Source organism: Protopterus annectens, chromosome 4.part0 (genome assembly GCF_019279795.1).
Source record: "Protopterus annectens isolate FY-2018-M chromosome 4.part0, PAN1.0, whole genome shotgun sequence".
NCBI lineage: Eukaryota > Metazoa > Chordata > Ceratodontiformes > Protopteridae > Protopterus > Protopterus annectens.
Window position 1 is genome coordinate 129,928,976 of NC_056733.1, and position 26,969 is coordinate 129,955,944.

A 26,969-nucleotide genomic window follows, 5' to 3' on the forward strand; every position below is an offset into this window, starting at 1 on the left:
TTAGACAGGACCAAACAATCAAGGAAAACAGATCAGTTGTTTGTATCCTTTGCAGACAATAAATTGGGCAAAGCTGTCACAAAGGTCACTATTGCCAAATGGATCAGGGACTGTATTACTCAAGCTTATTTTTATTCTAACAAAGAGCTTACCACCTCTGTCAAAGCTCATTCTACAAGGGCTATGGCTACTTCTATAGCATTTCATTCTAAGCTTGCTATTAGTGACATTTGTGCTGCGGCTACATGGTCTTCCCCGCACACCTTTATTTCCCACTACAAATTGGACGTGGCATGTAGAGGATGAGCTTCATTTGGTTCCACAGTGCTCAGGAGTGTTTTCCAATGAGCCACCTGGGATTTAGGTGCTAGGGACGCTGTCCCATCAGTACAGAATGTAGGCGAGATAGGATCACATAACATCTTTTAGTTATGTACTCACCATAACTTTAGATGTTTGGTATCCATCTCGCCTACATTCCTAATAACCCACCCTCCTTCCCCCTTCCTTGGAGGTCAGAGGATATCAGAAGGTCCGAATCCTGTTGTTTCATCTTGAAACATCTAACAATGTTATATAAACAAGTTGTGCATGTGTGCATGAATGCGGACAAACAAGATCTGGGGGATCAGTGGTGGTGCACCCTGGGATAAAGATAGCTCAGCCAATAAGAGGCCTCGCTCTATAGCATAAGCGTGCCGAGTCGGAGCCGAGGGATCGGCTCCGAGCCCATCAGTACAGAATGTAGGCGAGATGGATCCCAAACATCTAAAGTTATGGTGAGTACATAACTAAAAGTTCAGGAAATCTCAAAGGTCTTTCCCTACTCCACCGAGTGATCCCCCCTCTAGAGGCGGGGGGGAAATTCAGGAAGACGTCGCCCCAGAGGTGGCAGAGGCCCCCGTAACTCTGGAGACCGCGATTCCTTTCGTGGTTCATCCTACGCTCCCCGTCTCTGAGACGTGGCCCGACTGCGCATCTCCGGAGCCAGTCGGGGGTCGTTTTGTGGAACACCCACAGGCTTGGGAATCTATCACCAAGGATCAGTGGGTGCTCCGAACCATAACTGGAGGCTATCTCATCCCTTTCACCAAGATCCCCCCTCTTCCTATCAGGAAAATCCCGGATGTGCCACCCAGTCAGCGGGATCAAGCAGCGGTCGAGGTTTCAAAGCTGCTAAGAAAAGGAGTCATCCAGCCTGTCCCCGCCGACCAGATCGGATGAGGAACTTACTCAAGACTATTTTTGGTGCCAAAAAAGACAGGGGACTTAAGGCCCATTTTGGACCTCAGCTCATTGAATCACTTTGTAAAAAAATCCAAATTCCGAATGGTCACCCTTCAGTCCATTCTCCTGTTATTAGAGAAGGATGTCTGGATGTGCTCCATAGATCTCAAGGACGCTTACTATCACATTCTGATAAGTCAAGAGTCCAGGAGTCATTTACGCTTCCACCTGGGAACCAGTCATTTCCAATTCCGAGCACTGCCCTTTGGTCTCACCACAGCCCCCAGGGTGTTCACCAAGTGTCTGGCAGTGGTGACAGCTCACTTGAGAAGTCTAGGATTCCAAGTGTTTCCCTATCTAGACGACTGGCTCCTTACTGCCACCTCCAAGCATCTATTAGTTCGGGCGCTTATGACCACAGTCAGTTTTGGTCATTCACTAGGAATCACATTCATTTGGGGGAAATCTGTGCTGCAGCCGTCTCAGCGTATTACATTTATAGGCACAGAGTTAGGCACAAGAAGAATGCGGGCATTCTTGTCTGTAGAAAGGATTCAGGTCCTGCAGTCTCAGGTTCAAACCCTGTTACCCAGATCACGAGTTTAGGCCAGACTGATTCTGCAGTTATTGGGCACGATGGCCTCGACTATTCTACTAGTCCCCTTAGCCAGGCTGCACATGCGGGTGCTGCAATGGCTACTGTCAGTTCAATGGTCCTTTCAGGAACTTCCCCTGAGCCATTTGGTCCAGATTACCGAAATTTGCCGTCGGGACCTACGTTGGTGGCTGCTTCGGTCCAACCTGGACCAGGGGCGACCCTTTGCCCTTCAGCCTCCCGTCGCCACGGTGACCACAGACGCCTCCCAGACAGGGTGGGGGGGTCATTATCTGGACAGGTCTGTCCAAGGCACGTGGCAGGCTCACGAAACGCACTTACATATCAATATCCTGGAAATGAGAGCGGTGCTACTGGTGTTGCAAGCACTTCATCATGCTCTTCCACGGGGTACTATTGCGATCCTATCCGACAACATGTCGGTAGTCTGGTACATAAACAAGCAAGGCGGAACCAGGTCCTACCCTCTTTGCCGAGAGGCCATGAGAGTGTGGCATTGGGCAATTTCTACCCAGTGTTTTCTAGTGGCAACGCACATTCCGGGGAAATCCAATGTGATTGCAGACAGGCTGAGCAGAACTCTCCTGTTACCCCACGAGTGGTCCCTCAATGACAGGGTGGCTGCAAACATCTTTGCCAAGTGGGGCCTCCCTTGTTGCGACTTGTTCGCCAGTCCACACAATGCGAAATGCAGGGACTTCTTCACTCTGACTCCCTCTCAGGGGCAGATTCCCAGGGACGCTCTAGCTCACAGTTGGCCCCCCAGTCTACTTTACGCCTTCCCTCCGGTTCCCCTTCTCCCGAAGGTGATACAGAAGGCAATTTATCTAGGGAGCGACATGATTTTGATCGCTCCACACTGACCTCATCAGGTTTGGTTCCCCTTTCTTCTGAGGTATGCGGTGGAGGGCCCATGGTTTCTGGACCGAGTGCCCGACCTGTTGACTCATCAGTTGGGACAGTCTCACCCATCCCTCAGATCCTTGAGGTTGGCCGCTTGGTTACTCCACTTCCAACCTTAGTCAGAGATAACTCTTTTTCTCCAGACGTCATCCACATTTTGTCCTCTTCTCACAAACCTTCCACTATTAAACTGTATTCCAGCAAGTGTAAGAGGTTTGCTCTTTGGGCCCAGCAACGAGGTATAGATCCCCTTACCGCCCCAGTACCTCAGGTTTTAGAATTCCTGGCTTCTTTGTTTTATTTGGGCACTTCAGTTTCCACAATTAAAGTCCAACTGGTGGCTATCTCTAATTTTCATGTCTCCTTTGAGCCTTCCTTAATGGCAAACAGGCTTTGCAAATCTTTCCTTAAAGGAGCGTGGCTCCTTCGGCCCCCAATAGCCCATCCTGTGCCCCCGTGGGATCTGAATATGGTTCTAGCTTCTTTAACTGCCCGTCCCTTTGAACCAGCAGCTACTTGTGATTTAAAATTTCTATCTTGGAAAACCGCTTTTTTGGTGGCAATAACCTCTGCCAAGTGGGTCTCAGAGCTTCAGGCTCTCTGTTCTAATCCTCCTTATTTGACTTTTCACAAAGACAGAGTGTCTCTCAAGTTAAATCCCTCTTTCTTGCCCAAGGTAGCATCCCCCTTATGCATTCAACAATCCTTGGAGCTCCCGGTGTTTTTTCCCAAATTCTCCAATAGCGCAGAATATATTTTCCATCAGCTGGATGTTCACAAACAAATGCGTTTTTATTTAAGTAGGACCAATCAGACACGAAAGTCAGATCAGCTGTTTGTGTCCTTTGCGGAAAATAGGTTGGGTCAACCGGTGGCTAAAACCACCATAGCCAAATGGATTAAAGATTGCATCTCCTTCATCTATTCACAGTCCGGCAAGGAGCTACCATTCCCAGTCAAGGCTCATTCTACCAGGACAATGGCTACTTCTGTAGCATTTCACTCCAAATTATCGATAGATGATATCTGTGCGGCTGCTACCTGGACTTCTCCGCACACCTTTATTTCTCATTACAAGATAGATGTGGTTTCTCGAGGTAGAGCTTCCTTTGGTTCCACAGTTCTCAGGAGTGTTTTCCAATGAGCCACCCGGGATTTAGGTGCTAGGGATGCTGTCCCATCAGTTATGAATGTAGGCGAGATAGGATCCCATTACATCTTTTAGTTATGTACTTACCATAACTTCAGATGTATGGGATCCATCTCGCCTACATTCATACGTACCCACCCTCCTTTCCCCTTCCCATTGGACTTAGAGGAAATGTTGCTACTTACTGAGTTTTTCTCTTGAAGGACTTTAGTTTGTTACAGTTGTTGGTATGTTTCTGTGCCTGGATGTAGGTATATAAAAGTGAACAAACAAGATCTGGCGAAGCAGGCATGGTGCATTCTGGGATAAGGGGTAGCCCAGCCAATTAGAGACTTCGTTCTACTATATAGTGGCCGAGTCGGAGCCTAGGGATCGGCTCCGAACCCATCAGTTATGAATGTAGGCGAGATGGATCCCATACATCCGAAGTTATGGTAAGTACATAACTAAAAGTTACCCCATCCCCTTTTCCTTCCCCGTTTCAAACATGAAAAAGATCCCAGATGTTCCACCCAGTCAAAGGGAATAGGCAATGTTAGAAATTCAAAAGTTGCTAGACAAGAGAGTCAACCAAACAATCCCCGCAGACCAATTAGGATCCAGAAATTACTCAAGATTCTTTTTAGTTCCAAAGAAAACAGGGGACTGGAGACCAATTCTGGATCTCAGCAATCTCAACAAATCAGTAAAAAAGTCCAAGTTCCAGATGGTAACACTGCAGTCAGTACTCCCTTTTCTGGGACAAGACAATTGGATGTGCTCGATAGATCTCCAGGATGCGTACTACCACATAAAAATGGATAGGCAATCCAGGAGACACCTGTGCTTTCACCTGGGAGCCAGTCACTACCAGTTTCGAGCTCTTCCCTTTGGTCTCACTACAGCCTCCAGAGTGTTCACCAAATGTATGGCAGTAGTTGCGGATCACCTGAGACACCTAGGATTCCGGGTGTTTCCATACTTCGACAACTGGCTCCTAACTGCTACCACCGAGCATCTACTATTAAAAGCAAGAGACACCAACTTGCAGCTCTGCTGTCAACTAAGAATTACAATAAACTAAGAGAAATCTGTCTTGCAGACTTCTCAGCATGTCATATTTATAGCAGCAGAATTAGATTCAAAAACCATGATGGCCAGACTTCCTCAAGAAAGAGATCAAGTCCTGTGACGTCAGCTGTTAAGTCTTCTTTCAGTGAAGGAAGTGCAAGCAAGAATAGTGACAAAAGATTTACGAACCATGGCAACAGCAATAACCCTGATCCCTTTAGCACATCTACACATGAGAATTCTGCAGTGGTTACTGTCCACTCAGTGGTCAACGCAGGAATTGCCGATGTCCCACAAAATAATGATAACAGAAACTTGCCAAAAAGACCTTAGCTGGTGGCTTTACTCCACCCATGTGACACTAAGCTGACCATTTGTACTTCCCCAACCATTGGCCACAGTGACCACAGACACTTCTCAGATTGGGTGTGGGGGGGGGGCATTATCTTTGAAAGACAGTCCAAGGCACCTGGCAGGATCATGAGGCCCATTTGCACATCAAAGTCCTAGAGAAGAGAGCGGTCCTTCTAGAATTGCAAGCATTCCAGGGCTCTCTTCCACTGGAAACTATAGCAATACAGGCAGACAACATGTCAATTGTATGGTACTTAAACAAACAAGGAGGAACCAGATCTTACCCCCTTTGTTGAGAGCCCTGAGAATATGGCAGTGGGTGACTTCTTCCCAACGTTTTCTGATAGCAACGCACATCCTAGGGAAATCCAACATGATAGTGGATAAATTCAGCAGAGCGATTCTGTTGTCTCACGAGTGGTCCCTAAAACAGGAGGTAGTGGAAAACATTTTCCGCAAATGGGGCCAGCCTTGCTGCAACCTTTTTGTGACATCCACGAATGCTAAATGCAGCAACTACTTTGCCCTTATCCCCCCCCTGTGAGAATCAGCGAGGGATGCACTTGTTTACGAATGGCCCTCGGTTCTCCTCTATTCCTTTCCTCCCTATCCACTAATACCCAAATTTCTTCAGAAAGCCTCTTGCTTGGGAAGGGACTTGATGCTCTTCGCCCCATACTGGCTTCGCCAAATCTGGTTCTCCTTCCTATGGCTTCATCTTTGGGAGGAGCCTTGGATTCTGGACCCAGTTCCAGACCTTCTGACTCATGTGTCAGGAATGCTCCATCCCTCCAGACCCTCAAATTGACAGCTTGGCTGCTCCGATTCCAACCATAACTAGGTTTCCTAACCTTTCTTCATCAGTGAAACACATTCTAATTCCTTTCCATAAGGCTTCAGCAAGAAAGATATATAGAAGTAAATGTAAAGGATTCTCTATATGGGCTTCTAATAATCATATTGATCCCTTTATTGCTCCAGTCAACTCCATTGTAGAATTCCTGGCAAAATGATTCAATGAGGGTCTATTGCAGCTACTGTTAGAGTTCAACTAACAGCGATTTCTAGTTTTCATATTGGTGAATCTCACCTCAGAGTTATGTCTCATAGACTATGCAAGACATTTCTCAAAGGTACTTTATTACCACAACCACCTGTCAGAGACCCCCAGCACCATGGGACTTAAATCTCATCTTATCTCATTTAATTTGTTCCCCTTTTGAGCCAGCATCAGCATGCAAGCTCAAGTTTTTGATATGGAATATGGAAAACTATTCTTTTGATAGCCATTACTTCTGCTAGGAGATTGTCTGAGCTCCAAGCCTTGTGAATAAAGCCCCCCTTACTTGCTTTTCCACAGAGATAGGGTTTTTTGTAAACAAACCCCTCCTTTTTGCCAAAAGTATGTTCAGAGTCAAGTTTGAACTAATGTATAGAGCTATCAGTCCTCTACCCAAATTACGAGAATAAGGCCGAATACATTACATCAACTGGATTTACATAGTCAATTACGTTTCTGCTTACACAGGACAAAGAACTTTAGAAAATCTGGCCAGCTATTTATATCTTTTCAGATTCAAAGAAAGGTACTCCAGTCTCTAAAGTGAAACTTGCAAAATGGCTTTTAGATTGCATAACCTTCATCTGTAAATCTCAAAACAGTGATCTCCCAAATAGAGTTAAAGCTCATTCTACAAGAGCCATTGCAAACTCTTCCGCCATTTTGGCAAGACTTCCAATTGATACCATTTGTGCTGCAGCAACATGGGCAAGACCACATACCTGTATCACTCATTACAAAGTCGATTTGGCCTCCAGGAACAAGGCCTCCTTTGGTTCCACAATTCTGAAGAATATTCTCCCTTCAGCCACCCAAGAAAGATGATACTAGGGATGCTGTCCCATCCTGGTAAGAATGAAGGTGAGATAGGGCAACAACACATAAAGAAATTATGTAGTCACCAAACTTTCCATATGTGTTGTCCATCTTCACCTTCATTCTTACATCCCACCCTCCTTCCTTCCCCCAGCCATTTTTACTCCTGGAAGGCCAAGTTGGTACAAATGGATATCATTCTCTGGCCTTCTATATTGCTCTCTGAATTATTAAACTGCCCTTATCTTTTCTTACTGTTATTATTACTACAAACATGATCTGGGGAGCTTTCCTGATGCATGCTGGGATATGGTTTAGCCACGAGCTAGTGGAAGACCTCGAGCTTGTATATAAAGGCCGAGTTGGATCTGAGGATTAGATCCAAACCCATCCTGGTAAGAATGAAGGCAAAGATGGACAACGCACATGGAACGCTATGGTGAGTATATAACTTCTTTTTTTTTTCGTAAGTACTTTGTGATACTGTATTTTCCACTTTTTTACCAGATGGTCTTACAGCAGTTTAGAAAATTAAAAAAAAATGATTTGGTAGTAAAATGCTAACTTTTTTTTTCTGTGAATTAGGCACATGCTGAGATCTTTGCAATGGAGAAAGAAATGGAGGCTCTTTCAATTTCTGGTGGTTTGTTTGAAGTCATCATTCCTGATTATAAGGCTCTTAAAACCTGCAGAAAAGAAGTGATTTTACTCAAAGACGTTTGGGATATAGTTATTATGGTAATGATTTACATTTCTGCAGTTTGTAAATTTATTTATTTTTTCTGATGGGGCATCATAAGATCTCTATTTTGGCTGTGAAAATAATGGTTCCGAAAAAAATTTTAGATGGTAATAACCAACATTGTGTGTATTCTAGTATATGAGCCATAATTCATTGTGTATTCATCTATAAGAAGTCCTCTTTCTTCCAAAAACAACATTATTTACACTGCTGCAGTGAACAACCTACTCCTTTTTTTCTGAGTTGCACTGTCTTCTGAGTTTGTTCATGTTACTGGTGACATGGAACACAACTCAATGCATAGAGTTGTTGTTTCTGGCTTCCCATTGAAATGTCGGCACTCCAAATGCCAAGTGCCGACACTCCTAAAAAAAGACCTAAAATGCAGAAGAGAGAATCTTGAACATGCCTATTCTCATTTAAACTTCTTCTTTGTAGGGGGCTCACCCCCCTACACCCCCCCGATGTGGCCGGACAAGCCCCCCCAAATCCCTCAATATTATAAATACTAACTTCAAGATCATCAGACTTCAGAGAAAAGGGAATATCCCAACAACAGCCATCTCAGACTTTATATATCTAAGTCTTTATATTTGACCATTCAGTCTCTGTGTTTCAGGATTCACTGTAGCAAGTCCTGACATTTCAAATGGTTACAGTAGTTTCTGTTTTATTTAAAACAGTGTTCTTTTTGGGAATACGGTTTTGAAGCTGAGGATTTAGCAAGTTGTGGACTGATGGACTGGGCTGCCATTGCTTAAAGGTGATGATAAAAATGAGGTCAATGGTTATAGACCTAGCTCATTACTCTCATCTGTTTAAAAATACTAAGAGTAGCCTTCCTCAAAGTGACTTTTGTTTAAAAGTAGATCAGTGAACACTTCTGTCTTACTTCCAGTGTGGTTTTAGATCTGGACAGAAAGTATGCACTGCTTTATTTAAGTTTCAGACCAAATGTGTTATATTCCATGAATATGGACCAAAGTGACTGGGACTATATTCCTTGATCTGGTAAAATATTTTGTTGTGTTGAACCAAGAGTCTGTACATGCCAGTCTGTCAAAATACAGCATCATTGATGTTGTCATTCACCAGCCAGTTCATACACTACCTGTTAGGATAATCCTGCCACGTGTGATGTGCTGTCCTCTTACATGACCCTGCCTGTTTTCTTCAGAAATAAATCAGAGATAGTCCTCTGTCTGTTGTTCTCAGTCACGGTAATGAACCTTATGACTTTTGTGATTTTGGCAAAGTTCTGCAATATTTGGATGACATCCAGTCATACAGCTCTGGTAATGAAACTAGCAGTATATAATGGAAACTCCATAAAGGCATCTGATTCTTAGAGACATGCCTTAAATAAAAAAGTTCTCAAGGAAAATCCAGAAAAGCAAATTTTATTGTCTTTGATTGCCCCCAGTGGGCTGTGGTAGAACTGCCGCACATCAAAACTGAAGATTCACACTGGTGTTATTAGCTGAAAAGTCAGTTGTATCAGTATGTAGCTGGATCAGCTGCTTCCATAAAGTGAATATGTTGTTTATGCAGTCAAAAAGATAAATCAAGCCTAGGAGTGATATTGAACACTGTATATTACCTTCACCTTTAACAATAATCCAAGTAGCTAGAGTAGTTAAAGCATAGCTGCTCCCTGAGGGTATAGTTCTTTGCATGACCACTATTATATAGTGTGGATGGCTAAACTTTACCAGAGGATACCTAGGTTTGCCACAGGTATGTGACAGAGGGAATGTCATTATAAAAGTTGTGTGAGGCTAGCCTACCTTTTATCACAGATTGGACTATCGTCTGCTCCAAAAAATTTTGGACTTCTGAAAAATGAGCAGATGATGCTTCTGTCCACTGATGAGCCTGAGGATTAATTTTAGTCAGCAAAAGACTTTAAATGTATCATTTTTAGATCTGACTTAGCTGCTGGAGACTAAAATGATATTATAAATTTCTCACTCCCCTAGAATACCCTACCTTATAATGTCAGATGTTCTATCGTGTTATCCAGTTTCAAGACCTCCTTTAAAGTTAGTATTCTATTGAATCCCATGATTGTTTTCATTGGAAGTATTTAGTTTGCTTTGCATTGCATCACCTTGTCACTAGCCTTCTGTGCGTCATATAGCCCACGTTATTGTGCCTGAAGCATCATACATTTCATAGTCGTATTTCAGAGCTGTTTGGAGCAGTCACACATTAACTATTCAGGTTGAAACTAAGAGCTGTTTCTGCTTTGATCTGCAATGTTGCAGATATGTAATCTCTTTTGAATGGGGGAACTAGGAATTTATGGAGGAGGACACAGTCTGGAGAAAGGGTCACTGGGGCCCTCTGGAAAGTAGGCCAGTGGCGGAGCCCTAAGAACTTGCATGGAAATAAAATAGAGGGTGGAGGGTACGGCACCTTAAAATAATGGCCAGAATAATTTGTTGTTTATAGACAAATGTACAGCTCCCTGAAAACCACATCAAATTATTCAAGAAGTGATCATGTAACTCACCTGCACTTTCACAGACAGCATGCCTCCTAGCCCCTACCCCCAAAAGATTACAATTTTCTTTGTGTGGATCTGTGCTCTTAGTGTTAAGGAGGTGAATGATTTAATAACCAAAGTAATGTATTTCAAGTGGGTACTCATAGACATATATATTGCTCCCCAGTTAAGCCGTATCAAAAAGATAATCACCTTCTCTGTATACCTCTGACTCATTTGTGACTTAAGTCAAAGAATTAATGACTATAATAATGTATTTCAGCTAGTTACTCATAGATACATATACTGCCTCTAACAAGCCCCATCAAAAAGTTGGACACCTTTTTTGTACATCTATGAGTTTGATTCTGAGGAAAGTAAAATAATTAATGACTACAGTAATGCATTTCACCTGGTTGGTGCTAAGACATAGTGCCTCAGACAAGGCATATCAAACTTTCACAGACAGCATGCCTCCTAGCCCCTACCCCCAAAAGATTACAATTTTCTTTGTGTGGATCTGTGCTCTTAGTGTTAAGGAGGTGAAGGATTTAATAACCAAAGTAATGTATTTCAAGTGGGTACTCATAGACATATATATTGCTCCCCAGTCAAGCCGTATCAAAAAGATAATCACCTTCTCTGTATACCTCTGAGGTCCATTTGTGACTTAAGTCAAAGAATTAATGACTATAATAATGTATTTCAGCTAGTTACTCATAGACACATATACTGCCTCTAACAAGCCCCATCCAAACGTTGGACACCTTTTTTGTACATCTATGAGTTTGATTCTGAGGAAAGTAAAATAATTAATGACTACAGTAATGCATTTCACCTGGTTGGTGCTAAGACATAGTGCCTCAGACAAGGCATATCAAAATGGTAGCTACTTTCTGTGTACATCTCTGAGTTTTAGTTATGAGGAAGGTGAAATAATTAATGGCCACCTCTGTGGACCAAGTGTGAGGAAAGTAAAATAATTAATGACTACAGTAATGTATCAACTAGCTACTCACAGACTTATATTTTCTCTATGTCTAGCAATATAAAATCATTCAACAAAGAAAATATGAATGTTCTATGCTTTAACAAACAATATTCCCCCTCAATATTATACGTAAAAGATAAGATGCCTCTGTGTACACTTTTGAGGTTTGATTGTGTAGACATTGAAAGAATCATTGACCACATTAATATTTTTCAACTGGTTGGTCATAGACACATATTGGTCCAGTCTCTTATGGGCCACATCAAAAAGATAGCTACATCCTTTGTACACCTCTAAGGTTTAATTAGGTAAGATGAAGGAATCAGTAAATACAGAGATGTATTTCAGCACGTTGCTGATAAGACAAGTCATATCAAAGGGATAATCACCTGTATACACCTCTGAGTTCTGACTGTGAGCAAAGTGAAATGATTAATAACTACAGTATTTCAGCTGACTGTTCATAGACACATATATTGCCCCCGACTTGCCACTTCAAATCATTCAACATTCGCCTTCATTCTTGCTGGATGGGTTTGGAGCCGAACCTCGGCTCTGACTCGGCCTAATAGTAAAGCTCGAGAGCTATTTTTACCATCTCGAGGCTATGCTATGTCCCATAACGCTAGGCGTCATATACCCAGATCTCATTTGCCGCTTCAGCTATGAGGTTGCGTTTTCACTGGCTCCAGGTCGTATTTAAGATTTTTTATATTTATAGTTAGTTTTTGATAGATATTTTTCCCTGATATCTTTTCTAGTAGTGTTAGTAGTCTCTCGGCTAGTCTTTCCTCCCTTTATTAATAGTTTTCCGTACTCTTTTCCACCCTTAAGGTGGTTAGGCCTTTACCCCCCCCCTTTATACTAGTTTTGTACAGGTTCCATTCGGAGTGTGTGTGTGTGTGTGTGTGTGTGTGTGTGTGTGTGTGTGTGTGTGTGTGTGTGTGTGTGTGTGTGTGTGTGTGTGCGGAATTTTGTTTTGTTTTACTGTAGTAAACTTAATTTTTCTTTGAGAGTGTCTTTTCAAGTGTTGTGTGTGTTTGTTGCGTCTGGTATACTTGTCTAGACTTTTTGGTCCCATTCCTGTGGTATCATGTCTAAGGATACCAGGATATCAGGATTCAAGAAGTGTGACTCATGCTGTCAAAAGATGTCTCTGACAGACGGTCACACTTTTTGTGTGTATTGTTTGGGCCCTCTGCACCTGCAGGACTCTTGTTCCATCTGTCATGCTTTTAGCCCAGGAGTCCTGCAGGAATGCAGAAATAAGCTCATCCTAAGGGGCTTATTAAAACCCGAAGGTTCTCCTACCAAGCCTCTGTCAGGAAAACCTTCTAAGCCCTCCAAACCGTCGGCTCCATGTCCGGAGCCGGCGCTGAGCTGACCTTCTTCTGCCTCGTCGGTTCCGGCTGGAACCGATACATCGAGGTGTCAGTCGGCTCCGATCTTGGTGTCGGAGCCATCTCCAAGCCAAAAGCGTTCCCAATCTCCTTCATTGGAGTCGGTCAGGTTGGCTCCAAAGTCCCCTTTGCTGTCAGAGCGGAGCCATAGGTCTCACTCCTCTAGATCTTCCAGGCTTTCAGACCACAACCTCGAGAGGATAGTCAGTAGGCTTTTGAAGTTGCAGGCGCTCGCCCAGTTATTGCATAGTCTGTCTCAACAGACAGCGGCTTCCCCAACGCCTGCTCCAGTTCCTCCTCCGACTATTCCTTCGAGCTCGGAGCCAGAGGCCGTCGGGGTTGGTACAGTGGGGGCGTTGGAACCGATTCCACCCTTATCGATTCCTTCGTCGGCTCTGATCCCTTCATTGGCTCCATCCTTGGAGGGATCCGGCCGCCGGGACTCCCTCATCGGTTCCGAGGGGGCGAGTGGCATCGGACCCTTGTCCGACCCCGTTCTCCCTCTCGGAGCATCGGCGCAAGTGAGTTCGGCCCCGACATCGGCCTCGGAGCCGTCCCTCTCGGTGCCGGGAGGAGCTCTGATCTCTTCAGAGCTGGGTCCCTTTTCTCTGCCTGATAGGGGCGCCTTTGAGGTCATGAGGAGTGTGCTGGCTCCTATACCGGTGCCACGGTCGGCCCCATTGGCCCCTCCTTCCATGGTGCCTGCTTCGGCCTCTGCCTACCCTCCCGAACCCAAGCGTGGAGAACCAACGCTCCAGGTCACCCCATTGGGCGTATCATCCTCTTCTGAGGCCTCCCCTGATCCTGCGGGGGAGCCCCCTCGGAAGAGGACATGCAAGAGGAAGCATGTGGATTCCCCGGAGTCAATGACATCTGACACCGACCTGGATGATTCGGAAGGGTCCCCAAGGTCCCCCTCTGAGGATGTCTCATTTTCTGACATCCTAGAGTTCCTTAAACAGAGTTGGAACTGGTCTGCCCTCAACCCTTCTGAGGACGAGTCGGTGTACCTGGATGCGTTCGGTTCTCACCCTTCCACCTCCTGGGTGTCCCCGCCTTTCGACCCACTCATGGAGGTGGTGGCTCGGAAGGTGTGGACGGCTCCGGATACTATGGAACCAACTCCCCGGAGGCCCACAAAATTTATTACAGCTCCTTCGGACAAGCAGTTTCTCACTAAGGGCGTTCCCGATGATGCCATGGTGGTGGCGGCGGCCACTAAGAAGGAGTTGGCTGACCCTTCAGTTCCTGTCCCTCCTCCTAATAAGGAATCTAGGACTATGGATAGGTACGGCAAGTGGATGTTTTCTTCAGCGACCTTTGTCATGCGTTCGCTAAATTATTTGTGCCATTTCACCCATCTTCAGAGAGGCCTTCTCAAAGAACTAGGTGATACCTTACAGGACCCATCAGCTGCGGGGTCTCAGGAAAAGATCAACTCCCAGCTGAGGACCCTGAACTCTATTGTAAACTCCTCCATGCGGCTCATTTCCTATGCCACCGATGGAGCGAGTAGGGCTGCAGGCACGGGCATTGCTCTAAGGAGACACGCCTGGATGTGGCTTTGCAACTTTGCCGACCCCTTCAAGGCATCCTTCACTAACACCCCCTTTGACGGTTCTGCCTTGTTTGAACCTCAAGTGAAGGATACATTGACCAGGTGCGAGCAGGAAGGCAAGACATTCTCTGCCATAGGAGTCCGTTTTTCTACCCCTTCTAGACCATACCATAAGGGTCAGAAAGGTGGGAAAATGTGGTTCCGCAAACCTCAGGGAGTACTGCCTGATGCACATGGTGAGCTTCCCTCCAGAGGCAGAGGAGGGAACAATAATAGACACCGCCTGAGGGGCAAGGGGGGGTCCGCAGAATCAGGGTAGCAGAGAATCTTTCTCTGACAAACCCTTGCAGCACCCCTGAGGAGCTGCCCAACTGTCCACTTTCGGAGGCAGTCGGGGGAAGACTATCACTGTACCCAGAAGCCTGGCATTCCCTCACGCAAGACAAATGGGTACGGTCGATCATATCCGAGGGTTACAGAATTCCCTTTATTCACACCCCACAACAGCCAAAAGGGCCCCTTCCAGATGTTCCACCCGGTCTGAGGGATCTAGCAGCACTAGAAATTTCAAAGCTGCTAAGAAAAAGGGCCATCCAGCCAGTCCCAGCAGACCAACGAGGATCCGGAATCTACTCCAAGTTCTTTTTGGTACCAAAAAAGACAGGGGACTGGAGACCTATTTTGGATCTCAGCAGGCTGAACAAGTCAGTTCAAAGAATGAAGTACCGGATAGTCACGCTACAGTCCATTCTACCCTTTCTGGGTCAGGACAAGTGGATCTGCTCTATAGACCTTCAGGATGTGTACTACCATATCAAGATGAACAGGCGCTCCAGAAGGTTTCTCCGCTTCCGGCTGGGAGCCAGTCACTACCAATTCAGAGCCCTGCCCTTTGGCCTCACCACAGCCCCCCAGGGTGTTTACCAAATGCATGGCAGTAGTTGCGGCTCACCTGAGATAACAAGGATTCCAGGTGTTTCCATATTTAGATGACTGGCTTCTTACTGCCACCACCAGGCACCGACTACTACAATCCAGAGATTCCGCTGTACAAACGTGCAACGCGCTAGGTATCTCTATAAATTTCGAAAAGTCTGCATTGTCGCCTTGTCAGTCTATTACCTTCATAGGCGCCATTTTAAACACAGTGGAGCTCTCAGCAAAACTACCTACACAAAGAGTTTCAGACATTCGCAACCATGTTCAGATCCTATTACAGGAGAGCAGAGTCCAAGCCAGATTAGTACTAAAACACTTGGTCTCATGGCAGCAGCAATCACTTTACTCCCCCTAGCGCGTTTTCATATGCGGATCCTGCAGTGGATGCTATTTTCCCAGTGGTCCTTTCAGCAGCTCCCCATGTCACACACCATTCTAATCACTCAGTCATGCAAAAGACACCTTTCTTGGTGGGCGGTCTCCCCTCAGGTACTCCAGGGCAGACCTGTGGTCCTTCCTCCTCCTGTTGCCACTGTGACAACGGATGCCTCCCTGATCGGGTGGGGGGGGGGCATTTTCAGGGCGGGACAGTCCAGGGCACATGGCAACCCTTTGAATGCCACTTGCACATAAATGTCTTGGAAATGAGAGCGGTACTTTTAGAGTTGCAGGCCCTTCAGGACTCTCTACCCACCGGGACTATTGCAATTCAAACAGACAATATGTCTGTAGTGTGGTACATCATCAAGCAGGGTGGAACCAGATCCTACCCCCTATGTCGAGAAGCACTCAGACTTTGGCAATGGGCGATCTCTTCTCAATGGTTTCTGGTAGCAATGCATATTCCCGGGAAGTCCAACGTCATAGCAGACAGACTGAGCAGAGCCATTCTCATGCCTGACGAGTGGTCTCTCAACCAGATAGTAGCGGAAAGAATTTTCAGAAGGTGGGGTCAGCCTTGCTGCGACCTTTTTGCAACACCTCTAAACAGCAAGTGCCCAGACTTCTTCACCCTCTTCCCTCTCCCAGGTCTACCCCCCAGAGACGCTCTAGTTCACGATTGGCCCCGGGGTCTTCTTTCCCTTGATTACTCAATTAATCCAAAAAGCAACTGCCTTGAGAGCCAGGATGATCTTCATTGCCCCTTACTGGCCTCGACAAATTTGGTTTCCATTCCTGCAATGCCATCTACTGGAGCAGCCCTGGCATCTGGACCCAGTGCCAGATCTTCTGACCTATCAGTCGGGTGGGCTGCATCAGTCCCTTCGATCTCTCAACCTCACAGCTTGGTTGCTCCACTTCCAACCCTAGCCAGGCTTCCCCTTATCTCTCAACCAGTTTGCAATATCATCCTCACTTCTCACAAGTCTACTACCAGAAGGATTTATGCTAGCAAATGGAAGCGTTTCTCTGTCTGGGCAGGGGAAAAACACGTAGACCCCTTTATGGCTCCTGTCAAGACAGTTCTAGAGTTTCTAGCAGAACTCTTTCGATTGGGCTCCTCCTCAGCTACCATCAGAGTTCAACTGGCAGCTATTGCAAATTTCCACGTTGGCTTGTCAGAGACCAGCATCATGTCCCACAAACTTTGCAAAGCCTGTTTAAAAGGAACCCTTTTACATAGGCCCCCGGTTAAGGACCCTCCCCCACCGTGGGACTTAAATTTGGTACTGTCTTCTTTAATTCTTCCTCCCTTTGAGCTGGCGGCTTCTTGTTTGTTGAAGTTGCTCTCATGGAAAACACTCTTCTTAGTAGCCATCACCTCAGCAAGACGGGTCTCGGAACTTCAAGCCCTTTGCGTTCGCCCTCCTTATCTTGTTTTTCACAAAGACAGAGTGTCACTTAGGACTAATCCATCTTTTTTACCCAAAATAATCTCAGAGAAAAATCTGAATCAGACCATAGATCTTCCAGTCTTCTTCCCAAATTATACCAATAGAGCTGAACGAAAGTTACATTGTTTGGATGTTTACCATCAATTACGCTTCTACCTGGATAGAACTAAGCAGATGAGAAAATCAAACCAGCTCTTCCTGTCTTATGCGGAAGGAAAGCAAGGCCAATCAGTCTCTAAGGTAACCTTGTCCAGGTGGTTGTCCTGTCTTATCATGTTGGTCTATCAGTTGAGGAACAGGGAACTTCCTACTAAGCCTAGATCCTACTCAACCAGAGCTTTAGCTTCTTCAATAGCCTTTCAGGCAAGATTGCCGATGGATTCCATTTGCGCAGCGGCCACTTGGGCCTCTCCTCATACCTTCATTTCTCATTACAAGCTCGATATGGCCTCCAGAAGTCGGGTTGATTTTGGTTCCACTGTACTCAAGAGTTTGTTCCATTGAGCCACCCAGGACTTAGGTGCTAGGGACGCTGTCCCATCCAGCAAGAATGAAGGCGAGATTGACAACTTAACATTGAGAAGTTATGTACTTACCATAACGTTCCATGTTAGTTGTCTTCTTCTTGCCTTCTTTCTTGCGTCCCACCCCCCATCCCCCTAGCCTGGGAAGATTTAGAGTACCTTGTGAGAGTTATTGCCACCTCAGTTATATCCCCAGCTAGCTCCCTTGCTCCCTCTTTTTTGCTAGCTCTTCTAGAGGGGTTTATATATATATATATATATATATATATATATATATATATATATATAGATATATCTTTATTTTTGTATCTATGATTAGGTGGATTATTCTCTGTTGTGGTGGGACGTATATGTCCATATTGTTAGCTATCAAACGAGATCTGGGTATATGACACCTAGCATTATGGGACATAGCATAGCCTCGAGCCAGTAAAAATAGCTCTCGAGCTTTAGTATTAGGCCTAGTCGGAGCCGAGGTTCGGCTTCGAACCCATCCAGCAAGAAAGAAGGCGAGAAGAAGACAACTAACATGGAACGTTATGGTAAGTACATAACTTCTCATTCTATATTAGCATGCCTCCTCATCCTTACCCACAATAGGTAACCACCTTATGTACACAGCTTATATTTCAGCATAGGTTCATAGGCAAGTACTAGACTAGCTGCCCTTGTGGAACATTTTAATCCTAGCCAATTTCCCTTTTAATACTCAAAATAATGTGTCCGATTTTGTTGTAGATTTGTCTTACCCGTCCCATAGTCGATAAGCATATGTTACCCCTAATGAAAATAACTGGGAACATATCATAGATAATTTGAGAGGATCCATGCATGGGATAAAGCATTTAGGAGTCACATCTGTCCATTACTAGTACAGGGGGCAGTCCTAGGGTAAATTTTCTGTTTCCCAGCCATAGATTTAAATTGCACTTAAAAATAGACAGGAACAAACTTTGTTTTATGTGGCTGGGGAGTCTATTCCACAGCAGCTATATCCTCTGTGAAATATAGGTGTCCCTCCAAGATGTTTCTGTTGATGTTGCAGAAGAGGTTTAGATCCCTAGACCGAGTATTTCTGATTCTGTTTGACTTGCGTTGTGCAATAAATTCATCAGTAATGGGTTGGGGAATGATTTGTTTGCTAGACATAAGCCACTTCTTAGCAGTCTGTAGGATACCGGGTATAGTGACATCACTTTAAATCTGTCCATGTAGGACATGTTGTTTAGGCCTTGTATCCTTTCAGTAAGTAATCTCTGTGGGCATTCTAGTTGTTGCATGTGTCTGGACAGATAAATGCCAAAGGCAGCATTATAAAATGACTGGCCTAATGAGGCCTGAGTAAAGGGGGGCAATGACTTCCCTAGATCTAGACACAATCTCTTTGTTTTTAAGCTGTACAATAAAGAAGGGCTTTCAAACAACAATAAACACGTTGGTCAAAAGTTAGGTCACTGTCCACATAACTTCCCAAATCCCTAAAAGTTGGGTCAAGTCCTGGGGGCATATGTTCAATGTGGTAGTTCCCTGAGATAGATAACTTCTTAAAGGATACAGTAATGCATTTTTTGGCATTGAGTTTCAGACCATAATTTTGACCAGTTATTTATTTGAGAAAAACCTTCCTGTAGGATGGCTAAATAATTTGGGGATTCGATGACTGCTCTTAGCTTGAAGTCGTCTGCAAACTTAGTCCTTTGTTATTGTCTTTTATTTCAGAAATGTAGATGCCAAACAGGAGAGATCTAAGCACAGAACCCTGGGGGACTCCACTGGTGATTGTTCTCTTTGTGGAAGCAACTTTCCCTGTTTTGATCATCTGTGTCCTATCTGTTAGCTATTTGGCAATCCAGCAGGTAACATAGGGGTTTATTTCCAAATTATTTAACTTTTCTACTGTGCCTGAGTGGGGAATTATGTCAAAAGCATTGGCCAGCTTGAGATATGCAGTGAATACCATTTTGCCTTCATCCATTGCTTTGGTGATCTCTTCAAAGAAATCCTCCAGGCTGAGTAAGCATGACCTCCACTTGATGAAGCCAAACTGAGACAGGTCCAGTGTTTGGAGATTCTCTATGTCCTGACTGATTAATTTCATGATAAGTCTTTCCATGTCTTTGCATATGAAAATTGTCACACTTATGAGTCTGTAATTGCCTTATTTTATTAAGCTCCTATTTTATTAAGCTCCTGAGTTTTGTTTATTTCAGTGACAAGTAACATGCTGGAAGCTACTCTTCTTACTTTAGGTCTCTCTACCTTTTCCCCCCTCCTGCACTGTAGTTGGTCTAAACATATGGAAGGAATTATAGCTCTGCACAGTTGGAGAGCTCTGAAGTATTTTAAACCATGTGTCAGTCACAACACAGACTTCAGTGTCTTCCACGGAGAAAAGGGCTTGTGGGAAGTGGAGTTTCTTATTCAGACTCCTAGTATTGAGCAGCAACACCTTCATATTTTATTTTGCTATTTTTGTTATGTTGATAGGTTTATCAGGTTGGCATTGCTTAATAAAGGCACTGAGGGGATTCAAAATGTCTTTGTCAGTAACTGAAATCCTAGAGGGGACAGATGCAGGCCATCCATGGTGAAGCAGAGTGGTTTGTCGATCATATCCCCCCAGGCTGACAAATATTGGACCTCCTTTGAATGACACGAAAAGCTAAGCTCATATCGTAGCATCATCCCTGGAGAAAGTAGAATGCTGCTCAATGCTCGACTCATACATGCCTTGGATACATAGTCTGAGAGCCCCATCATGTCTATCTTCATATAATCAGGGATGTACACCAAGTTATTGACACTGTCATGAACTATGATAGAGTCATAGTGGCACTTGTTGTTCAGGGACTTATGTGCATGTGTGATATAACAAATCCTGGCACCAGACAAGCAACTAAACATCACTCATTCCCTGTTCAGTCTGGTAAGAGGCACATCTTTATGTCTTACAATGGAGTCACCTATAACAACTATGTTTGGCTGGATCGATGCATGCCTTACGGCCTCAGCGTCTGTGGCTTTGGGATTCCTTGTGCTATATGAGGAAGAAAGCTTAATGTGCTGAGTGTGCTTTGTGTCTGTGTTGTGTTTTGGAGGTCTTTGAGGTTTAAGTAAGTTAATCTTTCGAGCCTCAGCATATGATGGATTATGTGTATTATGATGGCCTTGAAGAGGTGTGATGTATGGTGTACTACTAATAATTCTGGTGTCTGAGTTAACTCTGTGTGAGATTATTGCCTCTGAGTATATAATATATTGTAATGTTATAATATAATTATATAGTATATAATATTATATGTAGTATAATTTATGCTGCTATCACTCACAGATAGTTTACACTGGGGAAGAAAGGGCTCTGAAAATACCTGAGTAGATCCTGTATTGAGCACTTACTTCCACAACCTGCTAAACTAGTGCCCAAAATTCTCTGAGAGCTAGTCATTTTTCTTTATTTAGTGGAAATGTTTAGCTTTTAAAGAATTTTCTGTCAGCCTCCCCTTCTCCCTTTCAGTAACTTATCTGCTAATTCCTTAGTCTTTCCCTTTGATTTTGCTTATGAATTGGTCTTTCAAGGTGTTTTCACTCTCTGACTAGTTCACCATCATTGGCTTTTTCATTATGACTTGATGTCTTTTTAAGTTAGTTGAGATTATTACAGGGCTTACTGTCTTTTGCCTTAGCACTACATTTTTTTCCCTTCATGCAAGCTATTACTTTGGTAGTTGTGCCTTTTAGCGTTCTTGCGAGTTATTATGAATGGTCAGGGCTTTGGGATTTTGCAAGTACTTGAAGTTTAGGCACAAAATCTCCTTCCAGAATACACATAAACTTTGTGTGATGTGCTTGGGGTGGAACCTTTAAATGCCAGCTGCAAGATATGTAAAAAATTAGGGTCCTGTACTGCAAGAAAGAAAAAATAATCATTTTGAAAGGTCTCTTTGCTGACAAAGGCTAGAAGGAAGTCAGGAAGGAGGAATAAAAAAAATGAGAAGAAGTATGTTGAGAAGACTAAACATAAAAATTTTGGTAAGCCTGTTTCTCTTAAGATTTCTAGGAGGGAAGTTTCTTCTCTCAGATTGTTTCAGCCCCCTCAAGGGTTATATGTCCACTAATGCACATGAATTCAACACGAGGCCTTATTGCATATCAGCATTTAGGAAATGAGCCTGTCTAGCTTGTGTTGGCGGCCTTTCAAGACAGACTGCTACGGTGTGTGTATGCTCTACACTGAGACAGTATATCAGTAATGTGGTATATCAGCAAGCAAGGGGGAACCATGTCCTCATCCCATTGCTGGAAATCCATGAGGCTGATTGGATTGAAGATTCCCAAATCACCGGTTGAGCCAACTGATCAATGATCCATAAATCTGTCAACAGCACATATAGTATTTTCATCATAGAAGGAAGCCTTTCTGCAACTTTTTCATCATCCCCGCCAACACCAAGTACAGCAACTTCTTCTCCATCATCACTCTACATGGTCAGACACCAAAGGACTCTGTAGTCTACTAGGGGCCACTGAAGATAGTAGACCCCCCCCCCCATTTTCCTTAATAATGAAATCTCTTCAAAAGGCCAAGTTTTGCATTACCAGAGTCATTCTCATATCCCCATTTTAGCCTCATCAGGTGTAGATGTTCATCATATTGATCACTGCGGCAGTAACCTTAGCTGTATGGATTATATCCTGCATAGGATAAAACAATCAACCAGCTTCTAAAGCTTCAGGGCACCTTTCATGTGCTCAAACCATTAGTCAGCCCTAGCTGAGCTGATGAAAAAGACAGGTTTGGGCATCAAACCCTTCAGAGCTTTCCTGCCACTGAAGAGGAGGATCTTCAGTTGGCTTATGCTGTTCTTTCATTGGTCAAATAACTTTCTTTGGGTAAAATCCTTCCACATTATAAAATTGTTATTTTGTTAAACTTTTCTGTTTAGGAAAGTATTTTTTTCAGTTAGGAGTGTATGTTTTAACAGACTCTCATGAGACTTAACTGTACTCTTAAATGGGAGTGTTGTTTAAAGTAATTGAAATGTTTTTTTCTGTGGGAAACTGTGTTTATTTTACTTTTGGGGATTGGCAAGGAGTTTTAAAGTGCTTTTTACTGTTTTTTGTTTTTTTTTTTGTTTGTGGGGGAAAAAGTGAATTTTAAAGACTTTACAATTTTACTAGCTTTTCTGCTTGTTTTCTCCAACAAAGAGGTACCATTTTTGGCTTGACCATGAAGACAGACTACTGGTGCAGTCCTTCTTCCAGCCACAAAAAGAAAACGTTAAACAAATAGCCTTTCTTACCACATCAGGCTAGCAGTTTGCCTGAGCTGCGAGTGAGTGAGTGACTCTGCTGTGGCTACAGCTTTTTCTTCAGACCACTCATCTTTTATCCCAGATCCCTCTGATGTAGCACCTACAGTCACTGTGGACTGGGGGTTAACCACATGCTCTGTAGCTGTTGGGGCCCTACAGTGGGCAAGGGAGAGCCAGTCTTGCCCTGGGAGATGGTACAGGGAAGGTTTCTCTGTTTGGTGCCCATCCTGGGGAAGCTGCTGCTGTCATTAATAACACTGTTGATCCCATTTGCTTCTTGCCAAAAAGAAACACAAAACAAAACATGTATCTACTCCTGAAATTTCCTAAGACAGGAGTAGTTTACTGGGTCTGGCTTGGGATTTAATTCAGACTACTGATCCTTCTTATATGATGGTTTCTAGTAAAAGAAAGAGGGATGCCTGTTTTCCTGAAAGATTCAAGATTTTGAATTTGGACAGGAAGACGAGGGAACAGATGTAGGGATTTCGCTTTAGTTGTCTGATTCAGGCTGAGAGGAAGCTCAGTTTCTGATTCTCCCTGTGGGTGGGTGGGGTTCTCTTTCTCTGAGACTATTTCCAGAAAGTGCCACTGTGGTCAGTGGGAGAACACTGAGGTTTTTCAGTCCCTCAGAAAATACTGTGAGCTGTTTCAGAAGGAATCTCATGAACATTCACCCATTCCTACAGTTCTGTCAGCTTTGAAGGATGTGTATGTGTCACTACCTGCAATCTTTCTTATAGGCAGCCTGCTGCCCCTATATATACATGTAGAATGTATAACATTCCTTAATCTTCAATTTTTTTTATATGCTCTTTCCAGACCTGACCCATCAACTATGGGGAAATTATTAGTAAGTATGGAAAAATGTGCATGCTTCTGCAACTTTGGCTTTCAGAATTTTTTATTGTCAAGCTCATATGAAAGTTTATTCTGACTAGTTGTGAAAGTATGAGGGATGTTTATTCTGCAATTTCTTCTTTTTTATTATTAAATTATCACTTATGACATAGGCAAAAATGCATTAACAGAAAAGAAAACAAACCATGTTAACATTTTTCCATTTAAGTACAATATACATCACAAGTATTTTCTTTGTTACTATCATCAGTTCCTCATTTCAGAAAATTGCTGAATTCCTGCCTTCCTTTAAACCTCACTTCTCATACTCCTGAACATGATTATGCATTTACTCAGAGTATAATAAGTCCACAAAAACAGCAAAATAAAACCAAGCAAAATGTATTAAAATATCATCAATTCAGTAAGCGCTTTTGTCTCCTTATATGAGACTTCTTCAGACTGAATAATGGAATGTTAAATAATGGAATGTTAAAAACACATTTAAGTACACAAACAATCACATGGAAATGCCTTTTTTCAGGCACATTAATGTTTTAACTCTTTCCTCTTCAGATAAACAACAAAATCTTCCCTGTTCAATCCTGGTGGATAGCAAACATTTAATTTTACCTGCCACAGATATTTACACCACCCCAATTCATCTTCAGCTTTAAGCAGTTTGTCAAACTATTGTATTTGATCCAAAACCATAAACTTGTAGTCTACCTTGCCCTTTAGTCTTATAGTGTTTACCAAGTGCATTTTTCATCCCCTTCCTGAATTGCATAATTGTGCTCATATATTCATTTATATAATTCTCTAGTGGTACAACCTACATAAAAAGATATGCAAGACCTACAAAATACTAAGTATCTCACAAATTTTGATCTGCAAGTATAGCATCTCTTAATTTTAACATTGTAATCATTAATACTATATTCTTCTATACCAGTGAAAAGATAATCACAAAAGTTACAATGTAACATTTAAACACACTTGGCTTTGTGCATTTTGCTCTAGGCATATTTAAATTTGGTTGAAAATAATTCTTAAAACTCTTGCCCCTCTTTTGTATAAACACCGGGTGCTCCCCAGCAAACGTGTTTACTTCCAGACAATTTAAAATTTTCCAATTATTAGTTATTACATTTATTATAGCTTTGTCATCAACACTGTTACTTATTTGCATGGGCACCCTGTAGTTGACCTCCTTGGGTTTTATAGCCACACAGTTTCCTTGTTTTCTCAAATTATACACTTCAGTGAATTTTTCTGTCACTAACCTGGTGGGGTAACCTCTACTTTCAAATTTATTACCTAAACTTATACTTTCATTCAAAAAAACTTAATCTTTTACTGTCAGTCTGTTAGCTTTCATAAGTTGTTAAACAAAAAAAGGTAGCGACTGTTAGAAAACTGAAAGTAGCCACAAAAAACAGATCAGTATTAGCGCTTTCTTTCACTTTATTCTTATCGTGAACTTCTTCAGAAAACCAGGATGCCTCCCAACATCCTGGTTTTAAACCCTTTAAACAGGAAATGATGTTATTGTTTTAATCATCTGTCACAATAATAATAATGTATACTTTAAAACATATAACATTTGGACATACTTAATAATGTGACACTTGTATTACATTATAAAAAGTGTCATTTAAAAATCTATACAAAATATCAATGAAAAATATAACAATTTAACATAATGAATAAATTTGAATTTAAAAATACTGAATAGCTTTCAAATTAATGAAGGACATGACCATAATTGTAAAGTGCTATGAATTCCTACTAAGACACTTAAAACATGATAAATGTTTGAAATGGAATGTTATCGAAAACATACTCCATATAGTAATCAATGAATGAATATCCACAATATGACACGCAACCAGACATTATCGTGTGTGACGATCACTTTACCCCCACCCGCTTACACACACGCATGAGCAACGCTCACTATGAAAACAGACACAGATGTCATAACCCTATACGAATGGCAGAATTGTGTACACGGTCTAATGTAAATTTAAACCTGAAAAGGAACACTCTCTCGTGGATACACCTGAAACTAACTACTGAAAAACCACTATAAATACTGGTGTATAGAATGTCCAGGAAAGACAAAATAGGACTACCAACTCCAAATTATCTCTATGGGAATACTGTCAAGAATGGAAAAACCAAACAACAGAGTATGGAAGAACCAAACAACAGAGTTTAGGGACAAATGCAGCATGTGAATATGTGTATATGACAACCAACATGCGTACACATATTGTATACAAATATAAAAAATGTACCATATAATGTATGTGTGTCAACATACAAACAAACATATACACAAAATGTAGGAGATAGAACAAACTGGTGTACTTAATTATCTATACAATAGAAAACATTTGATGTTTATCGATTCATTGAGACCAGGAGGTTCATCAGCTCCCAAACACAACTGCCATAATGACTCTTTCTGCTCCAACTTGTTATTCAAATCTCCCCTTAGCAGACTTTTCTCTACATGATCTATAACGAAGAACTCAAATTTTTTGAAGTCCATACATTCTAATGAGTGTCTTGCCAAAGAATTATTTTTATCTTTATTCTTTATGGCTAAAGTGTGTTCATAGATCCTACGTTTTAGCATTCTTTTCGTTTTCCCTACATAATAATTGTCACAGGTCGAACATGTGGCTATATAAACCACATATTCGCTGTGACAATTGTAGTACTTCGGTGCCCAAAATGTTCTGTTAATATGTTTCAGTGTTACGAAAGAGGTGTTACTAATAAATCTACACTGTCTACAATTCTGGCACGCAAAAGTTCCCTTCTTTCTACTGATTTCCCTAGTAGGTCCTGTATTTGTTCGCTTTTCAATTTCCAAAATACTTCTTATGTTAGTTACATTTTTATATGTAAAATAAGGTTTCAGACCTATACACGACATTAACTCTCTATTACCCAATATAATACCCCAATTTCTTTCTATAATGTTTCTTATGCTCCACATTTCATTAGAAATCGGAAGAGGAAACGCAGTGTGGAAGTCTTCAGTCCTGTTATAGTTTTTGGTACTACATATTAATATTTCTTCAATTTTATCATTCTTATTAATTGTCAAAATAGGTACAGCTACTCCCTGTCGGAGCCTACTAACTTCA

General features: G+C 42.7%; 1 protein-coding gene across 1 annotated transcript in view; it reads left to right on the forward strand.

Moving 5' to 3' along the window:
* The window catches only part of LOC122800226 (dynein axonemal heavy chain 17-like), a 17,083,451-nt gene that overhangs the window by 7,026,240 nt on the left and 10,030,242 nt on the right, over nt 1–26,969 (forward strand). Inside the window, exon 26 of the mRNA XM_044069720.1 lies at nt 7,762–7,914. Within this exon, the coding sequence (XP_043925655.1) occupies nt 7,762–7,914 (153 nt within the window). The remainder of the gene's footprint in view (nt 1–7,761; nt 7,915–26,969) is intronic.